This window comes from Colius striatus, chromosome 8 (genome assembly GCF_028858725.1).
Source record: "Colius striatus isolate bColStr4 chromosome 8, bColStr4.1.hap1, whole genome shotgun sequence".
Lineage (NCBI taxonomy): Eukaryota > Metazoa > Chordata > Aves > Coliiformes > Coliidae > Colius > Colius striatus.
This window is the reverse complement of record NC_084766.1, coordinates 31,971,269-31,998,162: the sequence shown is the minus strand read 5'-3', so window position 1 is coordinate 31,998,162 and position 26,894 is coordinate 31,971,269. Positions and strand designations below refer to the sequence as shown.

Genomic DNA, 26,894 nt, shown 5'->3' with positions numbered 1-26,894 from the left:
ACTGTAGCCACTGCTCAGTTAACTTGCTTTCAGCTGAAAGCAATGCTCTCCTGAGAAAAGAGAAGTTAGGATCTGAATGCTTGTAAAAATAGTTGTCTAAAGTGCTTGAAAATATATGGATTGAGGAACAGTTAAATTGAGTTTCTTACTGGGGGGGGGGGGGGTGGGGGGGTGTTAGAAACTTCCCCAAAAGTTGATGCAGACAGCTTAGGTCAGGGAGCTGGTCTCTGGGAGCTACGTGGGCAGGCTGTGCACCTGCAGGGCTGGCTGGGAGCTCTCTGCGGGCAGCGAGTCCTGCTCTGGGGGAGGAAGCACATCCAAAAGTTGTTTTTCTGCCTGTGAGTCATCAGCAAAAGCAATAAATTGAAGATTTGCTTCACCTGAAACAGAAAGGGGGGAAAAAAAGAAAACTCATGTTTTCTGTAATGCAGTTTCTTGTAATGCTTTCTTGTTATGCTTTCTTGTTATGCTTTCCATTGCACTCAGCCACATGATGCTTACAGCAGCCTCTAAGCTCCTTGAAAAGCCTGGGCCTTAGAAGCAGGGGAGCAGCAGTCATGCACTTTGATTGCAGGGGTAGGGCATGGCGCACAGCAGCCTGAGCTGGGGTATTTATTGCAATACCTTCTTCACTAATCATCCCACCTTTTGAACACCCATCTTCCTGGGCGCTGGTGCTCTTACAGGAGTTCCCATCAGCGACCTGCACCCTCTCCCCGCCCCAGCCCGTGACAGATGAACCTCAGCCCGTGCTCACACCTTGCTCCTGTAGCTAACCCTTCACTTCTCAATGTCATTTTCCCCTATTCTGCGACGCTCCTTGCCCATGACCTCCCCGCCCCCTGGACGCCCTGCTATGCCACAGCCCCGCTGCCCCGAGCGTGTCTGAGCGCTGAAGGTTACGGAGGGAAGGGCCGGGCTGTGCGCGGGCTGAGCGGCCGTTCCCTTGCTGTTGCACACGGCGGCCGTTGCGCTCGGTCCCCGGCTGCAGCAAAACCTGAACGCCGCGCAGCCAGCGGGGAGAGGCGGCAGGAGGGCTGCGGCTGCCCGGGCCCTGCCGTATCCACGTCCCAGCCCCGAGCCCCTGGGCACTCGCCGAGCTCTCTGCTCGCCGGTGGGTATCCTCAGCTCGCAGCCGCGGCGAATGAAGAGCTCGGTATGCGGCTCAGACACGCCGCCTCACTGGTGCCCTGCTGCTGACTCAGTTCCTGGGTTTCATTTCTGCCAAACGGCGTGGGACATTGTTGCCGTTTCATTTTATGAGATATAGGTCTAAATATTTGTCAAACTCCAGCTCTTTTGTTTAGACTGTACCGCTTGAAGAGGGAATACATGAATACTGCCGGGGCAGTTACAATTCATCGTTCTATAATTATGTTTATGAAAAGTGCATTCTGTGAAACTCCTTCCTTAGCAAGCAGGAATTTCAGCCCGTTGTTTCTGGGTGTTTTACAGTGATTACATCTGAGCAAGGAGGAGATTTCAAAACCAGAATCTTTGCAATAAACCCCCTTTTAAAATAAAAAACGTTCTGTAGTGTGCATGTCAAGTGCTGCTGTCCTGGAACATTGAAAATGATTAGAAACGAGGGCAAAATGACTTGATTCTGACTAATGGTTCTTTTTCTTAGGCAGAAGAAATTCTTGCAAACCTCTCTTTTTTTGTCTCTCTGCCTCTCCTTCAGCCTGTGCCTTTATTCTGACTTGATTGATACCTGAGCAAGTGAGAAGTGGCTCTAATGAACTGTTAAGCATTTAACAGCCCGGCGTCCAGCCTCCAAAGGAGCTGCAGCTCCTGCGATGCAAGCAGATGCACACAAGTGGCTGAGGCTGAACGTGCATCACCCACTTCGGTGGGGTTTTTTGTTTTTGGCGGTTTAATTTTGTGCTTACCCATGCAATTGGAGCTTTCCAAACGCGTTTTGCTGGAAAGGTAACACAAAAGAAGGTTGTGAAATGAAGTTTTTGTTAGCAATATATGTTTAGAGCCTCGAAGGAGATGGGGTATTGGGCCTAAAATTCCGAGTTGGCAGCTTTTTGGTGTGTTATATGCATGGGTTTTGTTTTGTTCCTTTTGCACTGTGGGCTTCAAGACTCCAATTAATTCTGGAAGAAAGCTTAATGTAGGCTACTCCTCAAGAAGGGGTCCATTTTAACATTCAGTAAACAGATAATCCATTAGGACAACAATATACATTGTGGCAAGTGCTATCCTAGTTTTTTTTTTTGTCAGCACTTATTGGTAGTCTTTTGATTTCCCTTCCCTCCTGCGGTGCAGTTTCAATCATTCTCCCTCTAATCTTTGTTCTCGCATTCACTGCAAGCTGAAAACAAAGTAAGAAAGAAGCTCATACGTAGCGTTCTGTTCTCGGCCAGTTCTTCCTCTATAGCAAGCAGGCGGTTGTATTTGGTCACCCTTTCCCCGCGGGAAAGACCTCCCAACTTGATAAACCTGGCACCCAGTCCAACAGCCTGCAAGGAGAAAGTGCCTCTTTACAACCCGCACGGTTTGGGAAGTGAAGTCATTCTTAATAATTAAACACGGTATCTTGCTTCTAATTTAACACTCTTGGCTTTCTCCGGCTTAAAAACCCCTCCTCTAACGAGCAATAAAATCTCTTAATGAAAGATTTGTTGGAGGCAAACAGTAATTTTCACTGGCGGATGAAACAGTTTTAGTTGCAAAAGGAGCTTTAAGACAAAAAGGCTGAATGGATTGGTGTGAAGATTCGCTGCTTCAAATATTATTACTGCTCAAAAAATGTTTAAAGAAACTCACTTTTTTTTTTCTTTTATATAAACTAATGCAACCAAATAGATCACACACACTTTTGAATATACTCCCTGCTTTGGCAAATTTCCTGTGTGTTCTCTTTAAACTCAAAGATTAACTCTGTGAGGGGGGGAAAGAAAAAAAGCATGTCTCTAGAAAAAGCCCGTTTTGTAAAGGCTTGTTTCTTTCTCCAGCAGAAACAGGCTCTCTCCCTTAAAAAAAAAACAAGGGGGGAGGAAAAAAAAAAGAGTTGATGTTAAAAGCAGTGTTTTGGCAATTCTGCAATTGAACAGCTCTCGGTCCTTACCAGATCCACAAGGCTATCATCAGAAGATTCTCCATCTGGACTTCCTAATATGGTAATATGTCTCTGACCTGTAAATAACGGGAGTGTAAAACCTTCATTAGCGTATATTTTATATATTTGACACAGAAATTGTTTGGACCTTGCATTCTTATTTTTACCCCTGGGCTAGCTAAGCTTAAATACAAACAGGAGTAAAAGCAATGAAAGCCACCTCCTAAAAATGTAAGCTGAATTATCCTACGCCTAATTTTCAGCATGGATAAGGGATTATCTGACATCCTCTCCTGATTTCTGTCTCTCTCTGCTCTGCCTGGTAATGTATCCTACAGCCTGGGAGGCTCTTCTCTTTCTTTTAAGTGTGTTCTTTACTATAGTAATGATTTTTCTTCACTAAAAAAAAAAAAGAGTTTACTATCCTGACTGAATGAAATCTTCAAGCTGCTATTTACTAGCTTTGATACTCTGATTCTGGGCTTTTGGAATGAATGAGGAGAGAGTTTAGATACATAAAATTTCTCCATCTATTCCTTGTGTATAAAAATGAAGAAAGAAAAATTGATGCAAAGAGAAATCTTATCTATGAAACTGCACAAATTTTTAGCACTGCTACCACAAAGGCTCAGCAGTAAGTAGTCCATAATCTTGTAAACAACAACGTGAAACATTTTGGACTTGTTTGGATTTCTTCATGGTTAATTTTAGTCTTAGCTAAAACTCAGATTACTCCACAACTTGTTTGTTTGCTTGTTTGTTTAATTCTGCTATCTAACTGTATGGCACTGAGCTGCAGTGTCAAAGGGCACCCGTGTTCAGAGCATCCTCAGCGCGTTAATTCCCTGAACGCCGGTTTAAGCTCCTGAGCAGAGATTTGGGAATCAAACCATGAATTTTACTTTCTTCTGCCAAGCACTTTCTTAATTAGAAGTGACAATAATGAAAGAAAAAGAGGTAACATTTCCAGGTGTAGCAGCACTTGCAGGGTTTGAAAGGCAGCCCTTTCCCCTCTCTACTCACCGTCTAGAAGTCCAGTAAGTTCCACGAGGTCTGACACTGTGGTTTGGTTAATGTATTTTAGGACAACACCACTGCAGGTCGGTATCTTTATGTTTTGGTCAGTTTTAAGTTTGGAAATATATGTGGCAGCATCTTCAGCAATCAGGTAACATTTGGAGCCAAGAGCACGACACAGGTTGCTCCATTGTTGTCTGTCCTGCTTAAACGATCAGGAAAACTAAACTGAATAAACCCCCTAATGAGGAAGTAAAAATGAAAACCCCGAAAGATACCCTTCACAGAAACATCTTGTGGTTTATACTGGATTTTAAATCTGTCTGCCTGAGAAAAACAGACCACTGGAGTTTTGCTTGGACCTGAAGATTATGCTAGAAAACATAAATTCTAATGTGGAATTGATCAAAGCTGGTTGCATGAAGTAGAGTTTCAAATATTCCAAATGCAGTTAATGGTGGGAGTTTGCTTAGATTGATTTCCTCCCTGAAATGTATTCCATTTTAACTGAATATAAAAGGAATGTCTGTTTTATTTATTCAGGGACTCATCCTTGTGTTCACATTTTAAGTGTCATAAGATTGGTTTGAATATAAAATAGTGAAACAAGAGGCAGTCATAGACTCAGTGACAGGCATCAGGACAGGATGATCAGAGCTGTAAGGCTCAACAGCACAACACAATGCTCACTTTCCAGCAAAGCTCCATTTTTTTCAGGGTCCTTGTTTCTTGGTTTTAGTGCAGTGGCCACATGGCACTGAGATTTAAGGACAAATAAGGATGTGTAAATAATTGGAAAGAAGACATTTACAAATTAATTTGCTTTCTTTATGTCCACAGAAGGCAAAGTTCTCACATTAAAACTATTACTTTTCTAGTTAATAGTTCTGCCAGTAATAACTCCTGGTCTGTGGATCAGCCAGTGTTTTGTACCTGTACACTTGCAATCTGTACAGTGGTCCATTCCTATAAAGATTTCAAGTCCACATGTAAGTGAAAAGGAAGTTTCTGACACCTGAGCAAACTTTTACACTTAAGCACTAAAGTGCTCTGCAGCCTGGCAATGAATTGTTGAATTGGTACCAGGGCTAATCCTCAAGGATCTAATTATCTGTGGTGAAGATGTGGCACGGGTATACTTTGTAGATTTACAAGGAGGGAGGAGGAAGAGGAGAGGCTTTTCCCTTAATGGTGCTCTATTTTAGGCTGTGCTTCATTACCTATTATAATTCTCATGCAGATTTTCATACTGCAAATATGTTTCTTTACAAGAATTTGCAAGGAAGCTGCAGCCCTTGCAGGGGCAGGGAATAATCTGGTATTTTGGAAGAGGGGTAATTAAGAGAGTCAGATTGAAACAGTGCAGGACACTAAGGCTAACTAGAGTGAGGTAACAGTAAACATAGATACTCAAAAATGAACTTTTAAGGTTCTGGTTGAGAACAAAATCGGATTAATTTTGCAGTTCATCTGTTTTAGAATCATTGATTGTGGTACTGGGATGATTCACTAAGACAGCATTGCTTTGCTTCCCCCTTCAGTCACAGTCTTCATGTTTTGTTCATGAAAATGAACCCCACACGTTTATTTAACAAAGATGAAGAGTACAATTTGACTGCAAGAGCAAATTTTTCTGAAGCTGTGCAGCTGCAGAATCCAGGTTGACAATTGTAGGTCCTACTCTAAGTTTTTATCTTTTTCCTAATACATGGAAACTTGAGCTGATGTGTAAATGCCAATATTTAAGGTTATGCAATGTTTTTCTCCCTCCATCTATAACTTGATGTCATATTTATTAGTATTTTTCTTTATTGTGGTATTTATCAGCCACATTAATTCCTCTGACTTTGATCACAGTGGTAAATATGTGACATCTTACTATCACTTTACAAATTCTGCCAAGCAATGCTGCCAGTGACAGGTTTGTTCTGGCTTTGGGTCTAAATCTCGATCCTAAAGAAGTGCAGCAGTAGATTTGGGGTGTTTTTTTTGAGGGGATTCTAGGGAATATACAACTGTGTCCACACTTTAGCTTCTCCCATATGATATAATATAGTGTAGTATCATATCATTTATAATTCACTTGAATTTTATAAGTGGATTTCATCACTGGAATAATTTGTTTACATAAGAAGGAAAATGTAATGAAAATGACAGTGGTTGAATAAGTAGAATCAGATTAAAAAAGCATTCCCCCGTAATTCTTTTCTTTGAAACATTTGTACTGACCACATTCTGTTCATACCAGGACTATTTTCTGTCAGGAATTATGTCAAAAGTATAGAAAAAATTAGTGTCAATTACGGATATGCAATTGAATTGTTAACACATTTTTATAGTGATATTTCTGTGTTTAAAGATTCCAAAAAACAAAGCTTCATATTTTCTGTTTTTCAAGGGCTGCACTGCAAGATCTTACCTCTTTCCTTAAGGGATCTATTAATGCAATCACAAAAGGGAATTCATTAAGCAGTTCCACATACATGTCAACCATTTCATCGGGACTTTTGAATGTTCCAGTGAGTATTTCATATTTTCCTTTAACCTAGAAAGTCAAGTAAAAAGCATAAAAGCTAAGGAAGGTGATACTTGAAGAACCAGAGTATTAAGGCAAGCATACAGAGCTTGTGACAGTGCTATCTCTGTTAAGGTAGTGGATTGTGTGCTCTTCAATAAGCTCACAGTCACTCATCCTCTTGTAAGTGTTACAGAAAACTGCCTGAAGTCAGGGTGAGTTTCCAGGGAGCTCATGCCGTTGTCTCCTGAAGATGCCACTCCCAAACCAAGGGAGATCTGTTTTAGCATTTTCGAGGCAACACTGCCAGTTGTAGGTGAAAGGAGTGCTCTAAAAGAAAAGAATACTGTCTTTCCTCACCTCTTGCTCCTTTCAGTAAAAAAAAGAATAGTTTAAAACCAGCCTCATCATTATGGGGAGCACAAGCAGCAGCGTATGGCGATGACTAAGGGCACACTGTCCAACTGTGCCAGAATGCCCAGTGACATCAATAGTTCCATAACAAAAAGTGACAGGATTACTGTGAATTCACTGCCTAAGATTTTACTCATTCTGGGCCAGGATACAGATGTCACAGATCGTCAGGAAAGAGCTGCTTTCACAAAAAATATTAGTACACCCAAATGCTTGTGTGATGTCAAATGCAACTGGAAGTTTCTTTTTCTGCTTAGAGTGAAAGCTGACTGGTCTTGGAACAAGCAGCAAGAACTTTTAAGACTTCAGCTGCAGAGAAATAAACTCTACCAGATGAAAATATTGAGAAATAAGAATTAAAACCTGAATGTTGATAAACAATTAGATGTTAGTGAGTACACAAACACACCTTAGTAAAATTCCACCAAGAGGGCAAGGTACATTGAAGAAAACAGCGGCTGTAGTGTAACGTAACGGAGAAAAAAGGATCTAGTGGTGTGAAGGAATTACAGAAGGATACTTGTGTAAATAATTTCTTGTTCCTTGTCCTTGAAAGCCAGGTGGGTAGAAAAGAATTATTTAATTTATATCTTGTGGTGTAATGAAAAAAGCCCAGCCCTACCAGAACAGGATTTGCTGCTCACTAATGCAAAATGGCCCACGATGTAACATGAAATGAAGCTGGTTTGTCAAACAGAGTAGGTATTTGTCCATTAAAAGTTTGCTACATTTGACACAGATTGATTTGAAAAACCTTAATAAATAAATAGAGAAAAGGAATAAACTTGTATGATACTGAAATGATTCAATCATGAAAGTAACAGAGATTCCTGTGGGTGGGACACAGGGTGTAATGGGGGTTTGCTTAGGGCCAGGGAGCCTTATCCTGTGCCCCAAAAGTAGGCAGGTACAGCTGGGCAGGAGGAACACCTGCCTGTCTCAGCCCATATAACAGATCTGTGACACCTGTAGGTGTGATTCAACCATAATTTCTAAATACAGAGACAAATTCTTTTGGCATGCTTGATTTCTGTGTTAAGAAATGAAGTAAGAGGCTTCCAGGTAGGTTAACAAATAGCTGTGTTCCTTTCCAAAGCCAACAAAATAGATATTGAAATGAACTTACGTAATCCATTAATTCCTGAGCAGCACAATTTATTGCTAAGTACATGTCTGTTCCTAGCTCCAGACCTATATTGTTGCAAGCTGTTTGCATTAGGAGTAGTGGTTGTTCTGGATTATCACATCCTGTTATCAGGCAACCCAAGTGGGATGTTCTTTTTAAGTCTCGTGTCTGAAAAAGAGTCACTTCATTTAAACACAGGAATATACATCTATAATAGTTATAACTGGTTTTCATTGTCATTCCAGTCTGCATTCAGTCATCAAAATATAAATCTGTCCTCAGAAATCACATTGGCAACTTTAAGGACAATTCTCAATCAGTGAAGGGTAATCAAGTGCTAATGAGTAGTGAGATGACAGTCTTTGGAAATAAGTCTGCTCATGTAGTTAAAGGCACCTTTGCAAACTACTGAGTTGTCACGGCTGCTTCGTAAAAGTTTCCAGTGCTGTGGACCACCCCTTTGCCACATAAATATATTCTTCCCTTTTAAACAGTTTTTATTCATTTATCCTCAACTACAACTTTGGTATCATTTAGATGTCTAGAATCTAGAAAGACTTGTAGAAGGAACAAATTTTGTAGAGAGGAAATACCTCTAGCGCAGCTGGGTGAAGTTGTCTGCTTGAGGAACAGTGCTCCTGGACATGAGCCACGAGCAGAGTTGTATTGAGGAAAAATTTCATGTGCCTTTCTATTGTCAGGTTTTCTGTACATTTTTTAGAAATGTACACTGATTTTTTAATGTGAAAGTCTGTGAATTTAGATTACAAACAATGACACTGAGATGCCCAGAAGCAGCAGGATATGATCCTGGGTTAGACTGAGAAGTTGATTAGTCAGTTTTGACAAAGGTTAGAGAACTGAGGTCTGGCTGCAGAGGTTCTATGAATGTTCCTTCACGTCAAAAATTAGGGAGAAAATACAGGTCAAATTGTTATGAGATGATTTTGTAGCAGCCTGCAAGGGGACTCTGTTTGACTTGTGGCTTTTGGAGTACTAAGCTGCAGCAACAGACAGCAAGAAATGCTGCAGCCTTCCCACATTCAATGTGAGGTAGAGGTTTAAGTCTGAATTTTCATGGAATTTGTCAAGGCACTCCTGTGTCCTACCTTGTTATATTTTATTAAAAGCATTGCTTATCTTTATGAAAGCATTTCTTTCCATCTAGTCTTAACTGCTGTAACCTAATCTTCACTGTCTGCTTTTTCCCCCAAAAAAAGTCCAAAGTAACACAGTTTCAAATCCAGCGTCACTACTACATCTCCCTTAGTTTTTCTCCTATTGAAATAAATGGATTCTGTTTCCTTGTGCATATCTTGAGGAATTATTTTAACTTGTGATTGCAGTACAAATTGTGATAAGAATATGGAAATTAGCCACAGGAAAAACATTGGTCAGCAGTTGAATGATGATGAATTTGAGGTTGCTTACAATTCTCACCAGATAATATTTTAATTGTTTCAGAATGGAGACCAAAACCAGCAGGCCATTTCCATCCCAGTATTTGGAAAACTCATGTATGAACTATAGGTTTTGAAGTGATAGAAAAAGATTATTTCAGTCATATAAAATATGACTGTGTACTATTGTGAGTGCTGCCCTTTAGCTACTGGTTACCTGCCATTACCTATAACCTCAAACAGGAACTGGGAATTTAATGCAGCATTAATGGGGGGAGTTATGCTCCTGGAGTTAGGAAACAGCACAATCTTCAAGTTTTACAGGTAATGGTTTTATGGCCTACATGATAATAATGGTTTTATGGCCTACATGATCAAAAGGACATGCAAAATGCTCATTTGGACAAGTCACCAGGATTTCTAGATGAGAAAAATGACCAGATTCCAGAAGGATCTCCCCATTCTGTTTCACAGGAAGGGAAGGTACAGTCAGGAGAATCCAAATTATTATGTAAAATATGAGCACTTGGAATATCTAAAAGTCTTGCTTTGACCTTTACAAAATGGTAATGTAGACTGATGTTTCAACTTCTAAGAACATTTTGGTTCCTTGCTGTTGTTAATACCTTGCTGAAGGCTTAAAACGAAAATCTCTCTACTTACTGAAGCTTCCTTCCCTGTACGATGTGCTCTGCCTTTCTTACCGTCTGCTGGTTGAGAACTGGGCTGTCAGGGGTGAAAGAAAGAAAAAAATCAATTCCATGCAAAAGTCCAAAAAATGACAAAGAGATGTAGAGATGTCAGGGGAAGAAAACCTTGCCAATGTATTGCTCCAGGTAAACAGGAAGTCTTACTATGCATAGAACAGTGTTTTATTCTGTCTTTGTTAATGTTGATATCATCAAATGTCCCGTGTTTTATTCATCTGTCAGAGAAACATATCTTCCATTCTGTGCCACAAGACTAGGCTTGATAACAGGCTAAATGTTCAATGTTTAACCTTAAAAGGACAATAGGAAATAGAAAGACCAAATGAAGTATATCACATTATTATTATTACACATTTTTATTGTACCATTTTGCCTGGAGGCTCCAACAGTCTCATCATTTCTTTCTGGATATCCAGAATTCTTTCTATGCCCTGAAACGAAACAACGGTAATCTTCAAAAGAAAGATAAATTATTTCAGCAGCTTAAATCAGAAGACAGGGAACAATTTCTCTAAATGCAGATCTTAATATCAAGTCTCTTAAAAAACCAACCTCCTTAACACAATCCACCCACCCAGAAAATACAGTCAGGTGTCCAATGGTGAAGGGTTAGGAGCTGTGGAATGAATGGGAATATTTAATCATACTGCTGAAAGGGATGGCAGGAAAAGTGGTCTCTCCCAAAAAGGAACCCTTCTCAAATCTAACACATAACCAAGATCTGGGTCTACATAATATCTGAGTGAGAAGTGGGAAGATGATAACCACTGTTGACAATTGTAATGCTGTCAACATCTTCCTAACTGGAAACTCTGATACAATTGAAAGTATTTACTTTTAAAACATTTGCAAGAAACAGGGGACAACCCCCCCACCCCCTTCATTTTAAACACTGGGGAATGGAGGAACACTCCAATTAATCCATTGCTTTTCATGCAAGATTCATTTTGCTTTTCATCTGATGTAGTAAAAGTTTAATGCTAACTTTGTAAATCACATTTCAGACTTTCTTAAACTGTGGCAGTAAAGGAATACTGAAGGGGGCAGGAGTCAGTCACAGCTGACAACACACCAACATGGGACAAATGGCTATGGTTTCTGCACTGCAATTTCCTCAAAAAGATTTTTATGCTTTCCTGCAAATTTGTTGTGAGTTTTGCTGTTTCTGTCAATCAACTGACACTATTTGTAATCTAATGTAAAACCCCATTCTAAACAAAATGAAAATACCTAATTGTTGTGTAACACAATTCTCCTATACCTTCTTCAATGCATTGATTTTTTTTTCCTCTATAATAACACACACATTTTAAACTTGAAACCTTCATGTACCTCCTTTGAAATCTTCATCTATTTACTTTTACTGTGAAAATCTTTGAAATCTTCATCTTTTAATTTTACCGTGTTAGAATTCTGCAGTAACAGTTGTTAAAACTTTGGCCTTGCAAGTTAACAGAAAACTAAAAGTATAATTGGTAAGTACTGCATTGAAAAGATCTATACACTCATGTATTTCTGTAGTTTATATGGAGTCTACAGGCTTTGTTTCTATAAACAAAAATGGCACAGTACCTGTTTGAGTGATAAGTGAACTGGTGGTATAAGCATAACTTCTTTCATTAGTTTTAGTTTTGCAGGTGATGTTTTCTCACAGTTTAACACAGTAACCATTGGGAGGGGCAGAGTAATTTCTTTAGGTGGATCCTGTAATTGGGAGTGCCATGGGGAAATAAAGATGTTAAAAATCAGAATAATTTCTTATATATTTTAATTATGGCACAGGGTTCAAAGACTGCTACAAACAATTGTCTCAAGGGTGTTAGATATTAAATTATATTAAATATCTATGAGTGATATTTAATACCAGTGTCATGAGGGACTACTGGCTTCAGAATTCTAGAATAACTGTGTTAACTAGGATAAAAGAAACAAAATGACATTTACCTGACTGCATTTCAGCAGTGCAACATGTAAGTACAATGGGGTATTGCTAATAGTGGCCCCAGCCTTAGCTATAGCAAGTGATGTTCCCCCAATGGCTGAGCTGCCACAAAGCACCACCTCAACAGGTTCTGCAGGTGGAATTGTTTTCTCTGCAACTGCCACCTTCTTTCCTACAAGACAGAGAGTAGTAGCTAAATATTTTCTTGGTTTAAAACGTGTGCTCATGTACCACAGATATATGAGTAAATACAATATTATCATTAAGTGCTCAATATATTACAAAAGAATCAGTCTTTTTGTTTTAGTCTTGTCAGCATTTTTTAATATGAAAAGACCTTACAAGTATCTCATCCCCTTCCTTCTTTTTCTTTTTCTTTTCCTTTTCCTTTATTTCCCTCTTTTCTCAGTCTTGGCAAAAAAAAACTTCCCTTCCTTACTCTTTTCAACACCTATCTTAATTCTATTTTCATTTTCCTGTTCAGTTCTGTGATTCCCTTTTCTGTCTTTATCATTTTCATTTTTATTCTTCATTTGCATCCTCCTCCATTTTTATTCCTCACTCTGAAGAGTAATAACCTCCTGTCTAAGCCAACCGTAAAACAAAGGCAGAAACTCCGTTCAACTAATGCACGTGAATGATAAAAAAATTCTCTATTTTCCCCTCTCTCATTTCTGTAGTAGAAACTGCTGTGAGCAGAAAGAGGATTTAGGAGAGAGTAACGAAACCCTTTGAGCATGAGACAGTGTCATGTGTTCTGAAGTATTCCGTGCCCATGGAATATGTCAGAAAGTATTTTAACACCTTTATCAACATCTTTATTGCAGGAAATAAGAAAACCAAACTAAAACCTGGTTTTGCTGCTTTTTTTTTCCCAGGTGGTGCCGTTGCTGGTGGAGTGCTTGAAGTAAGGGGAAGAGTGGCTTCTGCTGCTTCTTCTTCTTCTTGCTTTTCATTTTCTTTTTTTTCTTCTGCCTTTTTGGTAAAGTATTCACTGAGGGAAGAGGCATAAAGATTACTTAAGTGCAGCCTTTGGCTCATGAATGTGTTCAGGCCTTTTTGTTTTCTTAGACATTGTTATTTTTATATCCCATGCACAAAACCTTACAAAACCCAGCATGATTTTCATATTATAATTATGAAAAATGCAGGAAATTACGCAGTGCAATCTGACATCACATCCGAAAAAGATTTAGAAAATGATAGTAGAAAACATTGAATATTCCTTAAATATTCCTTATGTTTTTCATTAACAACATAAATTAATGGTGTATATTTCAAATGAAATCATTTGTATAACATAGAAGACCTACCCAAGAATCTTATCAACTTTGCACTGGTCAGTAGGCTTCAAGTCTCTTAACATTGTGTCAAGTGACTCATTGACCCATTCTACAGCAGTATTAACAGAGTCAGTTCTTTCCTTCTCATCTGCTTCGGCTGTTTCAGGTAAAGCATTTTCAGGTATTTGACAATAAGAAGACATTACAGTGGAACAAATCCTCTGAAAAAGAAAAAGGTTTAAAAGACCACTTAATTTTTTTTTGGAAGTGCCATTTGAAAGTATATGTCCTTACCAACTCTACAAGTACCTAACTCCAAATCTACTGTTTGCTCCACTTTTTTCATAAAGCACCCCCTTCCTAGTCTCTTATGCTTTGGTAATCCCAGATGTTATTCAAGTTTCTTGACCTAATTTATAACTACTTAGGTAAAAACCTCCTGACAGATTTGCTTTACACATGTATTATCAGAACAGAATGGACTTAAAGACCAAACAGTCACTAGGCCAACTTTCTTTGCAGCTGTTGGTAGCCTGTTGTACCATGATCCCTGAGCATTCATGCTTAGTGACGTCCCTCATGATCAGTTACATATTGTCTTACTTGGGTAATTTAAACTTATCTTTCTGTACTGCTGAAGAATAAACTACATTGAAGAAAATTCACTAAACTAAGTGAATTTACAAATATCACAGTGGCCTGCATTAATTGTATTAACTTTACATACTATGAATATGTATGAAATTATATTTGACAATGAAATGAACTCTAGTTTAACTGAGGGAAACCAGCAATAATTACTTCACAATAGCTAGAGTTGAAAAGACAGTATCTTGAATATTCCAGGTTGGGGGAAGAAATAGCACTGTACCATAAATTTAGCATAAAGGTAGTGCTAGGTGGGTATATTTCATTTAACTATTACCCACAACAGCCTATCTGCTCAGTGTAAAAAAGTGCCTTCACCTATACTGTGCTTTTCACCTGTACTGTATTCTGTAACACTGTCATACATATAGAAATGTAAAGATCTAAAACCAAAAAGGAAATGGGAAATGAACTTACAGGGCTAGGTAAGAGGTGTAAGGAGAAGCTACATGATCATTAAGATAAAAAAAAAATAGATACAAAGACACACTGTCACATCCCACTCGCAAGTATTGTCTAATTCATAGAAAATAAAGTTTTTATAGTTGCTGCCACTCTCTAAGTTTTCATGACAATTTTCTTTCAAGTTACAACATTCAATTGTTGAGTCACAGGGACTCATATCCTTTCATTAAAGATAGGAAAGAAAATGTTCCTTAGGATGTGAGTAGAATAGTACCTCTCCCTGATATTCTCTTATTAAAACAAAAGAGGAGGAAGCAGCTCATACCTTCTCATAGTTTTTAACTGTACAGTATACTTCCACTTCTAATGTTGGCTGACCAATGCCATTAAGAACTTTTCTTCCAATTAATTTGCATATTACTGGAGCTTTTGAAAATTGAGAAAAGTAGTTAGCCTTTAAATAGAAGAGAAAGAACTTCATTAAAAGCCAATTTCCATGCAAAGAGGTTTTTATTCCATTAAATGTATTTCAAACAAATCCACCATTGAGGAAAATCTATGTAAAAATTTCAGTATTCAAAATACTTCTGTTACATTGCACATTTGCTTCTCTATTATCTGCTTAAGGAGATTCCAGGGAACATATCCAACTCATACCTAAGCATGGAAGTCCAAAGCCACATACAGGTTAGATGACACGTATTTTATTTGGCAAAGTTAGTGATGAGTATCACGATCTCCTTAAGTATCCTAGAAAGCAGGCATGTGTCCTAAACTAAATTGCCTTCACTCTGAATAACAAAAGCAGTCATCATGCTATTTATGAAACTAATTTCTATTAGAATTCACATAGCCTCCACATCCCTGTGCAGTGAGCTGCTAGAAAATAATGATTTCGTCTGTATCTCGAAAAACCCCATGTTTTCTCTTCTCTCATAAAGGGAGAAGATCATGGACAAAAGAAAGTCCTAGAAACCTAGACAGAACTCTACCAGATCCTGAAGTTACATTAAAGTTCCTGTAGCATAAACTCATTTATTTATCTATTAACAAGTAGATATTAAGCTTTAACACAGTGCTGGTTTTTTTCCCAATAAAAATACTAGACTCTTTAACCAAAATCCTTCTGTTCAGAAAAAGTTCTCATGTGAAATGCTATGCATAAAAATTTGTAAGTGTTGCATACAGGGAAAAATGTATTTGCAGAATATACTTCTTGCTTATAGAAAATGTCCCAGATGCCTACTAATGTTTGAAGGTTGCTTCATCAAATACATATGTACAGTGGCTCATGTGCCTCAACACTCAACCAATGCAATATTAAACATCTTCATAGCAGAGTATTTGGGAGGAAGCTTGTCAGGAAGCTTCTCAATAACAATGATAACTACTCCTTTTGTAGACTCCTCTGTTATAGGACATACTTGGTATAAGGTTATTTACCACGATGACCAAACTCTCCTAATTAGGTTTTTTATGGAGTTTTAGGGAGTTGCAGGACTGTTGCATATAGTAACAGGACACAAGACAACTGAGGTGGCTGCCAGTCACTGCTCTACAGGAAACTGGGATTTTAGGTTAGTGTGCTTTGAGCCTAGTGAGAAAGGTAAAAACCTAAACTTCTGGTAGGCATAATTCTTACTTCTTCCAACACAGAAGAGGAACACGCCAAGCAAAGCAACAACTGGTGTTACCAGTTCTAGTCCTACCGGTGATGGGAAAACACTTGAAGACGGGAAATGGTGTAAGATGTAATGAAACGTTTCATTTCCACAGCCACTTTCACATCATAGTATGTATTAGAAATTACTTTTTTTCAAGAGTTGCTCACTATTGTTGGTAATTGCAGTATCACCACTAATAGGTTTCATTAGGACTACTGTCTACAGAATTTTGCCTACTGGAAACAGATAACATTGCTTTGATGCTTCACGCTTCCACCAAGACCCATTTGCTTTTCAGGAGTGGTTGCACTGTGAATAGCAATCAGTCTCTTGTTACCACTGGCCCAAAACATCAGAATACTGAGCAGCAGTTTTATTAGGGATGTCTGTGTCTGCCCTCTTAAGGCATCATACACTGTTTTTGCTTTGGGACAAGCAACGAGCACGACAAAAAGCCCCGCTGCTGAGGAAATGTATTTGGCCCAGTGTTGAAGTCCCAATGGTCACAAAGACAAAACCATTACAGACTTTGTGTGAGTCAGTGGGAAATTATTTAGGCCGACAGACATCAAGTTCCTCCCATCAATCTACTGGTGTACGAACCCGCTGGGATGGGGTGGCAGCACTCGGACAGGCAGTACCCCCCCTTGGCTGAGGGCAACTTTGGAGGGGCACAAGGCCCTGTAACCAATATCCACAGGCGCCTCGGGGAAGCACCTCCCCCTCCACGGTGGCGGGGGGTGGAAGGCCCCTCGCTCTCAGAGATGAGCCCCTCCGGCCCCCTCGACTCGCCGGGGCACAGCGGCCCCTCAGCCCGCGACATGGAGGCGAGGCGCAGCGCGGCGCTGCGGAGTCTCCCTCAGAAGGAGCGCACGCCCGCGCGCCGCTTCCCCTCCCCGCGCTACCAGCTCCCCGTAGAGATCCGCGGGGCGCAGCGGGAAGAGGGCGTTGAGCGCGTCCTCTATGCGTTGCGCTACTCCATGGCCTCGGTAGTACTCCGCTGCTTCCTGCCTCAGCGCCCGGAGCCTCTGCTGCTGCCGCATCTCACCGGGATCCATGGCGGTGCTGTGAGCGCGGCAGGCCGGGATGGCTGCTAGGCGACGGCGCCGTGCTCTCGCGAGAGCTGGCCCCCCCTTCCCGCCGCGCGGCGTTCCCGCCTGGCCGGTGCCCTCGGGCCCTCAGGGAGCGGCGTTCGGCTCGGGATGCTGCCGCCGCCACCGCGCCTCAGTCCAGCCCGTGGGCCCCTCGGTAAACGGCGCTTTTCTCCCACGGAGCCGCCCACGAACGTCCTGCCCGTGCTGTGTTGCTGGCCAGGCGTGGTTGGAGATCCCGGGGGCTGTTTGGTTTTGTTAAGAAATGCCGTGTGGTGTTGGCGCTTCCCTCCGAAGCTGGTTATGGTCTTCCAAGTCAGAATGCCTTTGGCAGGTACTCTTTAGTTTTAGAAGTCTCTGAGCAGCAAAATTGTATAAGATTATCATCCTGAAAGAGAGACAGATTATGGTTTGTGAAATATCTAGTAAGGGTAGCGCTGCAAAGTGCCCCAGTAACACTACTCCTGCGTTTAAAAGCCCTTCACTTTCAATGAAAAGAAACGTTTCACCACCTAAATCATCATTTTTAGTCTGCAATTTCCTACAAAAACTTAGACTTTGTTATGCCGTTCATTGGCAATTTTGTTGAAGTAACTGAAAATGGAGATACTTAAAAAGCTGTTAGCTGCGCACTTCCTCGGCTCTCAAATCAATATGTGTAGACCTTTGCTCATTGTGTGTTCCCTTCTCTAGGTGGGGTGATAATGAAGAAAAATCCCTACTGAATCATTTTCTTTTCCTTTCACATCCTTCAGAAATAGTATGGTACCTCTCTAGAGAGTTAAACCCTCTTTTTTTTTTAAGCTGTTTCCTCAGAAGACGTTTATAATTGACACTACCCATTCATGGAAGGGAGCAGGCAGCAAATGCCTCGTTAGATTTTCCTCCTTCAGAGCTGGTTAACGGGGTGGGCAGATGCTCCTTTGGGTGTGTTGCTGCTTGGTGTGTTGTGCAGTCAGTGGGATGGCTGGCAGCACTGGAGTCATTCCAGATGAGTCACGTGCATGTGGTTGGCACAGAAAGCTCCAGTTTAATTAAATATTCCTGGAAGAACAGATTTCAGAAGGTACTGGTTTGCTGCCCTGAGAGCATTATCATCTGCTAGATAATAGAACCTGATGCAAAAGTGATACTTTCTGAAACATTTGAAGTGCATCTAGATCAGTTTCCCACCTTCTGTCGTTTAAAGAACTCTAAATAAAATGCATAATGGAGAAACCGTTTAATCTATTACTCTGTGGGTATTGATCTAGTGTTCAGAAAAAGAGACTTGTCATCTTTGCCTTTAGGAAAACCATAAACTGAAGCAAATTTATACTCAGTTTGTTTAATAACCTTGCAGTCTTTGTTTTTGCTTAATAAACCACTTGAAATACTAGTAGAGATTCCCCTCAAGTATTTACCATTTTTGGGTCACAATCAAGTGAATGTTAGATGAATTATCTGTATGGCCATGTAATTTCCATTAACAGTAGTAGTAATTGTAAGCACGTAGAAAGAGGATGGCTTATCCTATGATCCTACCTATTATGAAGTAGTTAACTGATTAAGGTTAGGATACTGCAAGCCACTTCATACCATCGGTGAACTCTCTGCAACCCCATTATCTTCATTAGGCTTGTGTGGGTGTAATTAATTGGTGTTTAGTTAACAGTTGTGTTGAATGAAAAGAATTTAGTTCTATTTCTCTTAGTTTTATTGGCCCCATGGTGCTAACAGGCTAAAGTGTAATTAAAAACTCTCTAATCAAAGTATATGTAGCAAGCCTCAAGGAGCAAACCAAATGAGGAGAAGCCTGTGATTGGTGTGACTCCAGCCTTTGAGAAATGACCAGAAATGATACCCTATCACAGTTCTTGTTTTGTTTTTAAATGATGAAGGTGCTTTGCTTATATCAATGTGTAGGTTTAAAATACACAAAACCAGCTGTGTAAGCTTGCAATCATCACTTTCCTGGGAGTGTCCAGTAAGACCATATTTTGTTGTCTTCTCCACAGATCTTCTCACTAAATCTTTTGGATTGTAGAGTACTTCAGGTGAATAGAGAAACTGGTTTTGTGTTTCTTTCTGTGAGCAATTGTGCATAATATTTTATCACCTTTTGCTTTTAGAAGAACTCATGTGCTGGGAAATAAATTACCATCAACTCTTCTACAGCTTTTATAATACTGTGTTGTGAGCACTCATTTTTTTTTTTTTTGCAAGCTGCTTTGTATCTCACTGGAATATTTATATGTGGTGCTAGTCTGGGGCACTCTAAACCCACGTATAATACAACATGCTGAAGTGTCACATGAAAGATTTACTTTTTGCTGTTCTATAGTGTTGCTTTAAAGATACAATCTTGCGCCTTAGATCAACTAAGATCATGGTCTCACTGCCATCTGTGCTCTTGTAGGATTTCACAGCAGAGTAACGTGTCCTCATTCCACTGACAGGATCTTCTTTTGAAGTCTCGTCTGAGTACATGAAAACTGTATGAGATTTCCAATGAAATCAAAATTGCCTTTTTAGCTTGGTGATACAGTACTCCTGCTATAGAACATTACTGATTTTGAGATGTTTCTAAAAAGGGGGTTAGACTAGATGATCTCTAAAAGCCCCTTCCAACCCTTACCATTCTATGATTCTATGAAAAAAAGGCTACTTATTTTTTTTCCTAAATATTCTGTATTCTATAAACTCCAGTAACAAAGCTAAACATAACTTTATATAGAAGGCTACACAAGAGCTTTGGTCCTAGGATGAAGCTGAACGTAACATTTAGATAGGGCTTCGAGTACAGATAAAAAAAAACTTATAAGAACCTGAGTAATATATATGCTGGATATTTTGAAATTTCTAATAATTATTTAGAACTTTCCTTCCTCTAGCATTATTATTTTAATTTCCAGAGTGCTCATGTAAGAGTTCATTTGCCTTGAGTGATCATTCTCCGCTCCAATGATTAGTTCAAGTTGAGTGGTTTTTAGTACTAATTCCTTTCTAAAGTTTTGAGGATTCTTCCTGTGGGTCTGTTCAGCTCCTGCTGTGCGAGGGTGAGCCCAGCCTTCTCCAGGGGAGCCTGCTGAACTAAAACAGGAGAGCTCATACATAGGCTTTGCTTTATTACTCAACTCTAAAGGTTGTTTAGAACATATAGTATTTGAAGACAAGATTTTGAGCTGATTTTTAAGTTTACAGAAGATCCTTCTCAAATTTCTGTGATACAACTTTTTTGTAGTGTGTACATTTTTTTGATGTAATGCAAAGGTTATTGATGAATACTAGGCTTTGTCTCAGATGTCAAGGGTTTAGTACACGATTTCTTTGTGCATGCATTTTGAAGTAACTGTTATGAGCTTTAGGTGTTATTGAAGTTTACCTAGTTGAGGGACTGACACAACAGGTTCTATCCATTTTTGTCAGTGAATTGTCAAGACTGTACTCTGAAAAGTTAATACACTGACAAATGTGTACAGAGTCTGAATGCTATCAGGCTTTGTGAAATTAACGCTAAATATTGTCTGTGACATGAAAACAAAAATGTGTGCTCAGACATCAGTTACTGAATACGAGGCATTGATATAATTTCACAGATGCTGTGGCAATGTGGCCACCATACATTTACAGTTTATACAAACCAGCAATCAAACTCAGAGATGAACAGTGTTAGAAAACCAGGAACATGTACTTTAGTTTTCTGAGGCTGAGTAATTACTGCTAAAGAAAAAGTTACTTTTAAGTAAATCAGTGGAATTTATTCTTGTTCATCATCTCCTTTTTTGTGGTCAGAATGGTTCTCTTGATGTTCTAGTTTGAATCTGCATTTCAAGTAGCAGACAGAAAAGTAATGTGGTAATGTATTAGTTAGGAGATAATTCTTTTCTACTTCTCAGACCTTGTTTGTTGAAATGAGATACCTTTCTTGAAAGAGTTATTTAATACCTTTTTAAAAGTTCTGAGCTTGAAACCCACTAAAGCATGTGGGATTTTTGTTTTTAAATCTTTCCATTCAGTACTCTCTCACTATAAAGAATTTTTCAGATTTTCTTTTTAATCTAATTTTTTTTTAGCTTCGCCTTTCAGGCTTTTCAGCTTCCTCTTTCCTTTTACATTGGATTAGAAACTCCCTAAATTTGGTGAACTGTTTGAGAAGCAATACTTGCAGTTCCAAATACAGAAACTTAACGGGGTGATTGGAAGCAATTTGTAGGTTGCCTGATAGTAGTTAGCAGATCAAAGGCTTACATGACCGAGAAGTGAAACCTGACTAGTACAGATGAACTGGTGATCTGTGGAATACATGAAAATTAAACTTTGAAATCAGAGTTACTTGCAAGTATTTAATGGTTGGAGTGAATACTGCAATGAGAGAAAAATAGTGTTAACTTGAGTTTTTAAGTCTTGTAACTTGACAGGCTTTAAAAGAAGACTTTCTGTTTCTTTCCATGAGGAGTGAAGCTGGTAGCAAAGGAGTTTAAAGAGTTCAAATAAAAAGGTAATTTTTGCATTGCTATTGAAAATTGAGGCTTTCCTACATCCTATGATTTATTGTTTTTTTGCTTAAACACTTTTTTGGAGGGGACAAACTGGGTATGGAAGAAAAAGAAGAATGGCATTTTTTTTTCCCCCCATGGTATATCTCCTGATTTTTACAACCTTAATCACTTGGGGCATGTCTTGAACTTTTAACCTTTTTCCCCCAGCACTGATGCTGTGAATAATGGACTCTCTTGCTTGACACATAACTAAATTGCAGTTCAAAGTGGATGTCACACACACTATTGCACCATCTGCAGCAAAGTCTTGACTATCATTTTTGGACAAACCCATAAGTTCGTATGTGTTTATAACTAACCTCACTTTTTCCATTGCACTGAGATTTCATTAATAAAAAATATTTTCTTTGAAAAAAACCCTTGCCTCCTGTTACTGGTGTTTTTTATAGCATTACATTGGTAACCATTTTGATCCTCTTTTTTGCTATAAATAAAATTCAAATAGTTCCATTGAGACCAAGGAAATGCTGTGTGAGTTGTGGAGACAAAATTCTCTATTTCTCCCTATTTCTGTTGTTACCTTTAATAGTTTTTTTTCAGTTCAAATCTCAATTAAAAAAAAAGAGGCTATATTGCTCCTACATATTCTTAGAAAATGTACACATTTTTGCAGCTAGATGTGACTGTAAACTGAAGAGCTCTTCAGATTATGACTTTTGAAGAATACATAATGTTCATGATTCTGTGTTCATGATATTCAGCCATAGGTTTGAAGAACATTCAACTGATGCAATAAATATACCGTCTTCTGAAGGAAAATAATCTGTTGACTGGCATTACTGCTTGGGAGTGTATTCATCCACAAAATCCTGGTTTTATAAATTCTGGGTACTGATAGAATTTTATTAAAAGCTAGTGGTGTGGCTTGTTTCAAAGCAGCAGATTTTGAGTGAGCTAGAACACCTCTGACTTCCATCGAAAGTTGATGAGACTTGTAAATCCATATCATTTTTTACAGAGTGCCTTGGAATTAGATCTATGAACATAAGATGTGTCTGGTGGTTTGCAGTATTTTGGAAAAAATGTGACTCTTGGAGAAATAGGCATGGTGCATTTGCACAGAGGATATTAGTTCAGGTCTCAAATATCCCCGTTTTCTAAAATTAAGCAGTGGCTGATGCAGACATAGCAATAATGAATGTTTCTAATGTAAAACGTCCCTTTATTTTCATCTTGAAGTGTTGATAAATGGGTTTTAAGAATCAAAGATGTGTGAGCAAATCTAGAAATATTCTACTTTTGAATATGAGTTGTTTTTGGGAAATATTTTTTTTCTCCAGAATGACTGAGAACTATACTGAGTAAGTAAGGTAATTGACATGGTGGTGTTTAGAAGAAAATGCTGTTTAATCTTAACCCAATATTTTCAGATTATCCTAGAGTACAGGGTTACAGCTGTCAGTTGAGTTTTAACAGAACCTGATCTTTCTTTCTTGAAGCTATACTATGGTGAAAATTAAAGAATCACAATCATTTAGGTTGGACAGGATGTCTTGAGGTCATCTACTCATCTCCTCAGCTCGAGCAGGTTGCCCAGGACTATGTCCAGTCAGGTTTTGAGTATCTCTGCAGAGGATGACTCCATAACCTCTCTGGGCCCCCTGCTCCAGTGTTTGACCACACTCACAGCAAAAGTTATGTTTTTGTCTTATATTGAATGTGCTATTTTTCAGTTTGTTCCCATTGCCTCTTTTTTTTGCTAGTGGGCACTTCTGAGTCTGATTTCCTCTTCTTCATTACCTTCCATCAGGTATTCATACACATTGATGAGAGTCCCCTAAGCTTTCTCTTCTCTGGGCTGAAGAGTTCCAGCCACCTCAACTTCTCCTGTTATAAAAGTGTCCCAGTCCCTTAATCATCTTTATGCTCTGCACAGCCTTGTTCCAGCAAGTCCATCTTTTTCTTGCATTAATTGCTCTCATGGCATTGCATAACTGTATTTGATGATGGTGTGTTGATTGGTTATCAACAGGATTATGGTTTGATGGAGCATAACTGCACTTGTGCTTGAGAATAGAATTCAGCATCAGACTGAACATCTGCCAGGATTTATGTGTTTATTAAAAACCAAAATATATTACCTAATTGCTGTGTATTGCACTGATAGGAATGTACCTTTAATGCTGATACAGGACTTCTGCTTTCTAGTCTCTATTTCTTACAAATGGCTAATGAAACCAACATGAGGGGAGGAACTGATAGAGTTCTGCATTTGCACATTTTGTGAAACCTAGCTAAAGCAGGGAGGACAGGGTGTGACTCATCAGGCTTCAACCAGAAAGCAATCCGCACACCTAATGTGTCCGAACAGCCATCATAAAAATCACCACTTTCTTGAGCAAAGAGGGAGGATGTATTTATTCTCAGCTGCTGATGTCTAGTGATCAAGCCACAAGTAATACCAAATGTACACAACTGTATTTGTCAGAGTGTAAAACTTTATGTTTTTTGACTGTGTCAGTTTGTTAATTCTCAGTTACCTGCTTCATTCACAGGGAGGGAAGCAGTCCATCACACACAACCTAGAACATTCAGTCAGGGCAAGCTGGGTATAAGTAAATGACACAATGAAATAATTTTGAGAAGTGCTTGCTATTGCTCTGTTTTAAAGTTAAATGGTATCCTAGTGCTTACAAGCATAAATCCACAAAGAACTATGGGATCATCTACTCTTGACCTCCTGTGAATACCAAGCACTGCATTGTTTTTTGCATATGATCTACAAGTTGAAAGGTTTTCAGGCTTTAATTTGACATGATTTGCCACCTGCTTACAGCAAAATATCTTAATAAACAGCATAGCTCTTAACTGGAAGTTTTGTGTTTCAATTCTACCCATAATCTGTGAGCACTGACTGTAACAAACAACAAAAAGAGCACAGGAATGTCTTAAATTCCCTGGCTACTTGTTAGAAGATAGTAGAGCTTTTCTTTTGTGTTTCCTACTTATAAATGGTCATTTTTTCAGGACTGCCATAAAGTGTTTGTGAAGCTACTGCACTAGTCTGCCCTGTAATGGGAGTTCATTCAAAGGCCATGCTGTTTCAGGACAAGCATCAGTAGCAATTACCACTTCCAGCTTTTCTCTAGAAGTGTGAATTTGTGTCAAGGGCTCCAGAGTCAGACTGCTAGCCTAACCTTCAGACACAAAGAGAGATCAGTTATTCTCAGTTTCCTGTGTCACAGTTCTTGATGTTGAAGTTTTAGATGGATAGAATTCTTACTGCCTTTTTGACAAATTGTGGGACTGTTGATTTGAAAAAAAAATGAGCCTATTGCAATTACAGAGTTTTCAAACCATACTCGCAAAAGGAGTAAGAGGAAACAATATTTCTCATGTCTGCTGAATCCTTTTACATCATTGCTGTAAAACATTATATCATCCAGCAAAAGCTTGAAAGTAATTCTGAGTAAGTTATATAATGGACTTTAGCTATCACTGTTCAGTCTAATTGGATACCTATGCTATAATTCATTCAGATTATCAGGGAGCAAGCTTTACTGCACATAGCTCAATATGGCAAAAGGTAACTTTGAAATTTGTTCTAAAAGAGCAGTTCAGTTTCTGAAATATTCAATGTATAAATAAGTTGCGTTGCTGGTTATGTAGTTAAAATAACGTCTGGTTCAATTCCATTGCAAGATTGGAGCCTGGTTCTCTCCAGGTGCCAGTCACACTGATTTGAATGCTTGTAATCTTGTGATACTACATAAAACAATCATCATGTAGTTGCCTGTATTGTAGTTCCTTACCAAAGAATAAGAAATGTGGTACCTCAGCAACTCAGCATATGAACAGCCTGTAGTGATCCAACCGCTGATCCAGCTCTCTGTCCTTTCCACAAAACTCTTAAGGAACTTCCAAAGCCGTTTATTGTTTATAGAATTTATGATAAAAATATTTGATTGTTATGACTTTGTGATGATATATATATATTATTGGTGATGGTGCAGATGAAGTATAGGAACAATGTGATCTGGAAGATGATAAAGGATGAGGTTTTGTGCACTTTTCCTAATTTTACTTGAGTAATTTTTTTAAAGTGTGGACTTTTTCTTCTTTGTACTGCCAGTGAAATAAATGGAGATCTTGATTTCATACAAAAACTCTAGAGCCTACATACTTTAGTGATAAAAAGCATAATGTCTGGGTAGGCTCTTGAAATGTTCATAAGCACATAACATCACGTGTTTGTTGAAAGTGACAGCATGTGTTTCAGATGAAGAAATGAATGAAATAGTGGCCTGGACTATTTGTGTTATTTTAATTGTACTTAAATTCAGAATGTGATATTTAAATGACCTTTTCTTGGTATAGTATTTTTCTATCAGCTATCAGTCCATAAAGCTACAAAGCTGCACAAAACATGGTCTTGTTTGAGTATTTGGCCAGTCTCTGTTGCTAGCAAGTGACTAAATCCAGAGGGCATTATACTGGCAGCACCATTAAATAATTTCATCCACTTCTTCAGGCCATTCCAGGCTTTCCCTCAGCATCTTCTATATGCAAAAAATATTTAAAATTAAAAAGAAATTGTGTTAGTTATTTTTCTAAGAAATGGGATATGAAGTAGGGAAAGTGTAAACCAGGTGATTATATAATATTGGCTTCCAAAGCTGACGTAAATGATATATAAATCCAAGATAAATGAGAGAAAGACTTCCGTCTGTGAAATGGGGGTCGGTATGTTTATGTTGTTCAACTTCTTAAAAAAGTCATGATGGTATAAAATAAAGCAAGATCATCAAGAGAGCTGGCCATTGCAGACTTGCTATAAGTACACAGATACATCCATCCATATATAGGAGCTGCTTCTTTTTTTTCTGCTTGTTCTTGAACGTCACTAAGAGCTTTCAATTGCTCTGACATTTTCAGCCAAGGAAGTAATAGTTGTTGCTGAGCAATATTCTACAGGCAATTATCTTATCTGATCGTTGGAGCAATCCCTGCTAGAAAGGAACCAATACGATCAAGTTAAATCATTACAGAAAGGCAAGAGGAACAGAGGAAAAAGGGGCTCCTCATTAACGGGTGCCTGTGCTGCAGGGTTCAGAACAGCGGACAATGA

At 38.9% G+C, this 26,894-nt stretch overlaps 1 protein-coding gene across 1 annotated transcript; it reads right to left on the bottom strand.

The window, feature by feature from the left end:
• Positions 1–207: 207 nt before the first annotated feature.
• On the bottom strand, positions 208–17,252 carry ENO4 (enolase 4). Its single transcript, XM_062000729.1, is given in 14 exon segments — positions 208–380; positions 2,354–2,471; positions 3,080–3,147; positions 4,094–4,289; positions 6,507–6,632; positions 8,143–8,310; positions 10,206–10,268; positions 10,618–10,683; positions 11,825–11,956; positions 12,197–12,366; positions 13,046–13,188; positions 13,508–13,698; positions 14,856–14,984; positions 17,100–17,252. Coding segments are annotated over 14 exon segments (1,896 nt in total).
• Between the last annotated feature and the right edge of the window lie 9,642 nt (positions 17,253–26,894).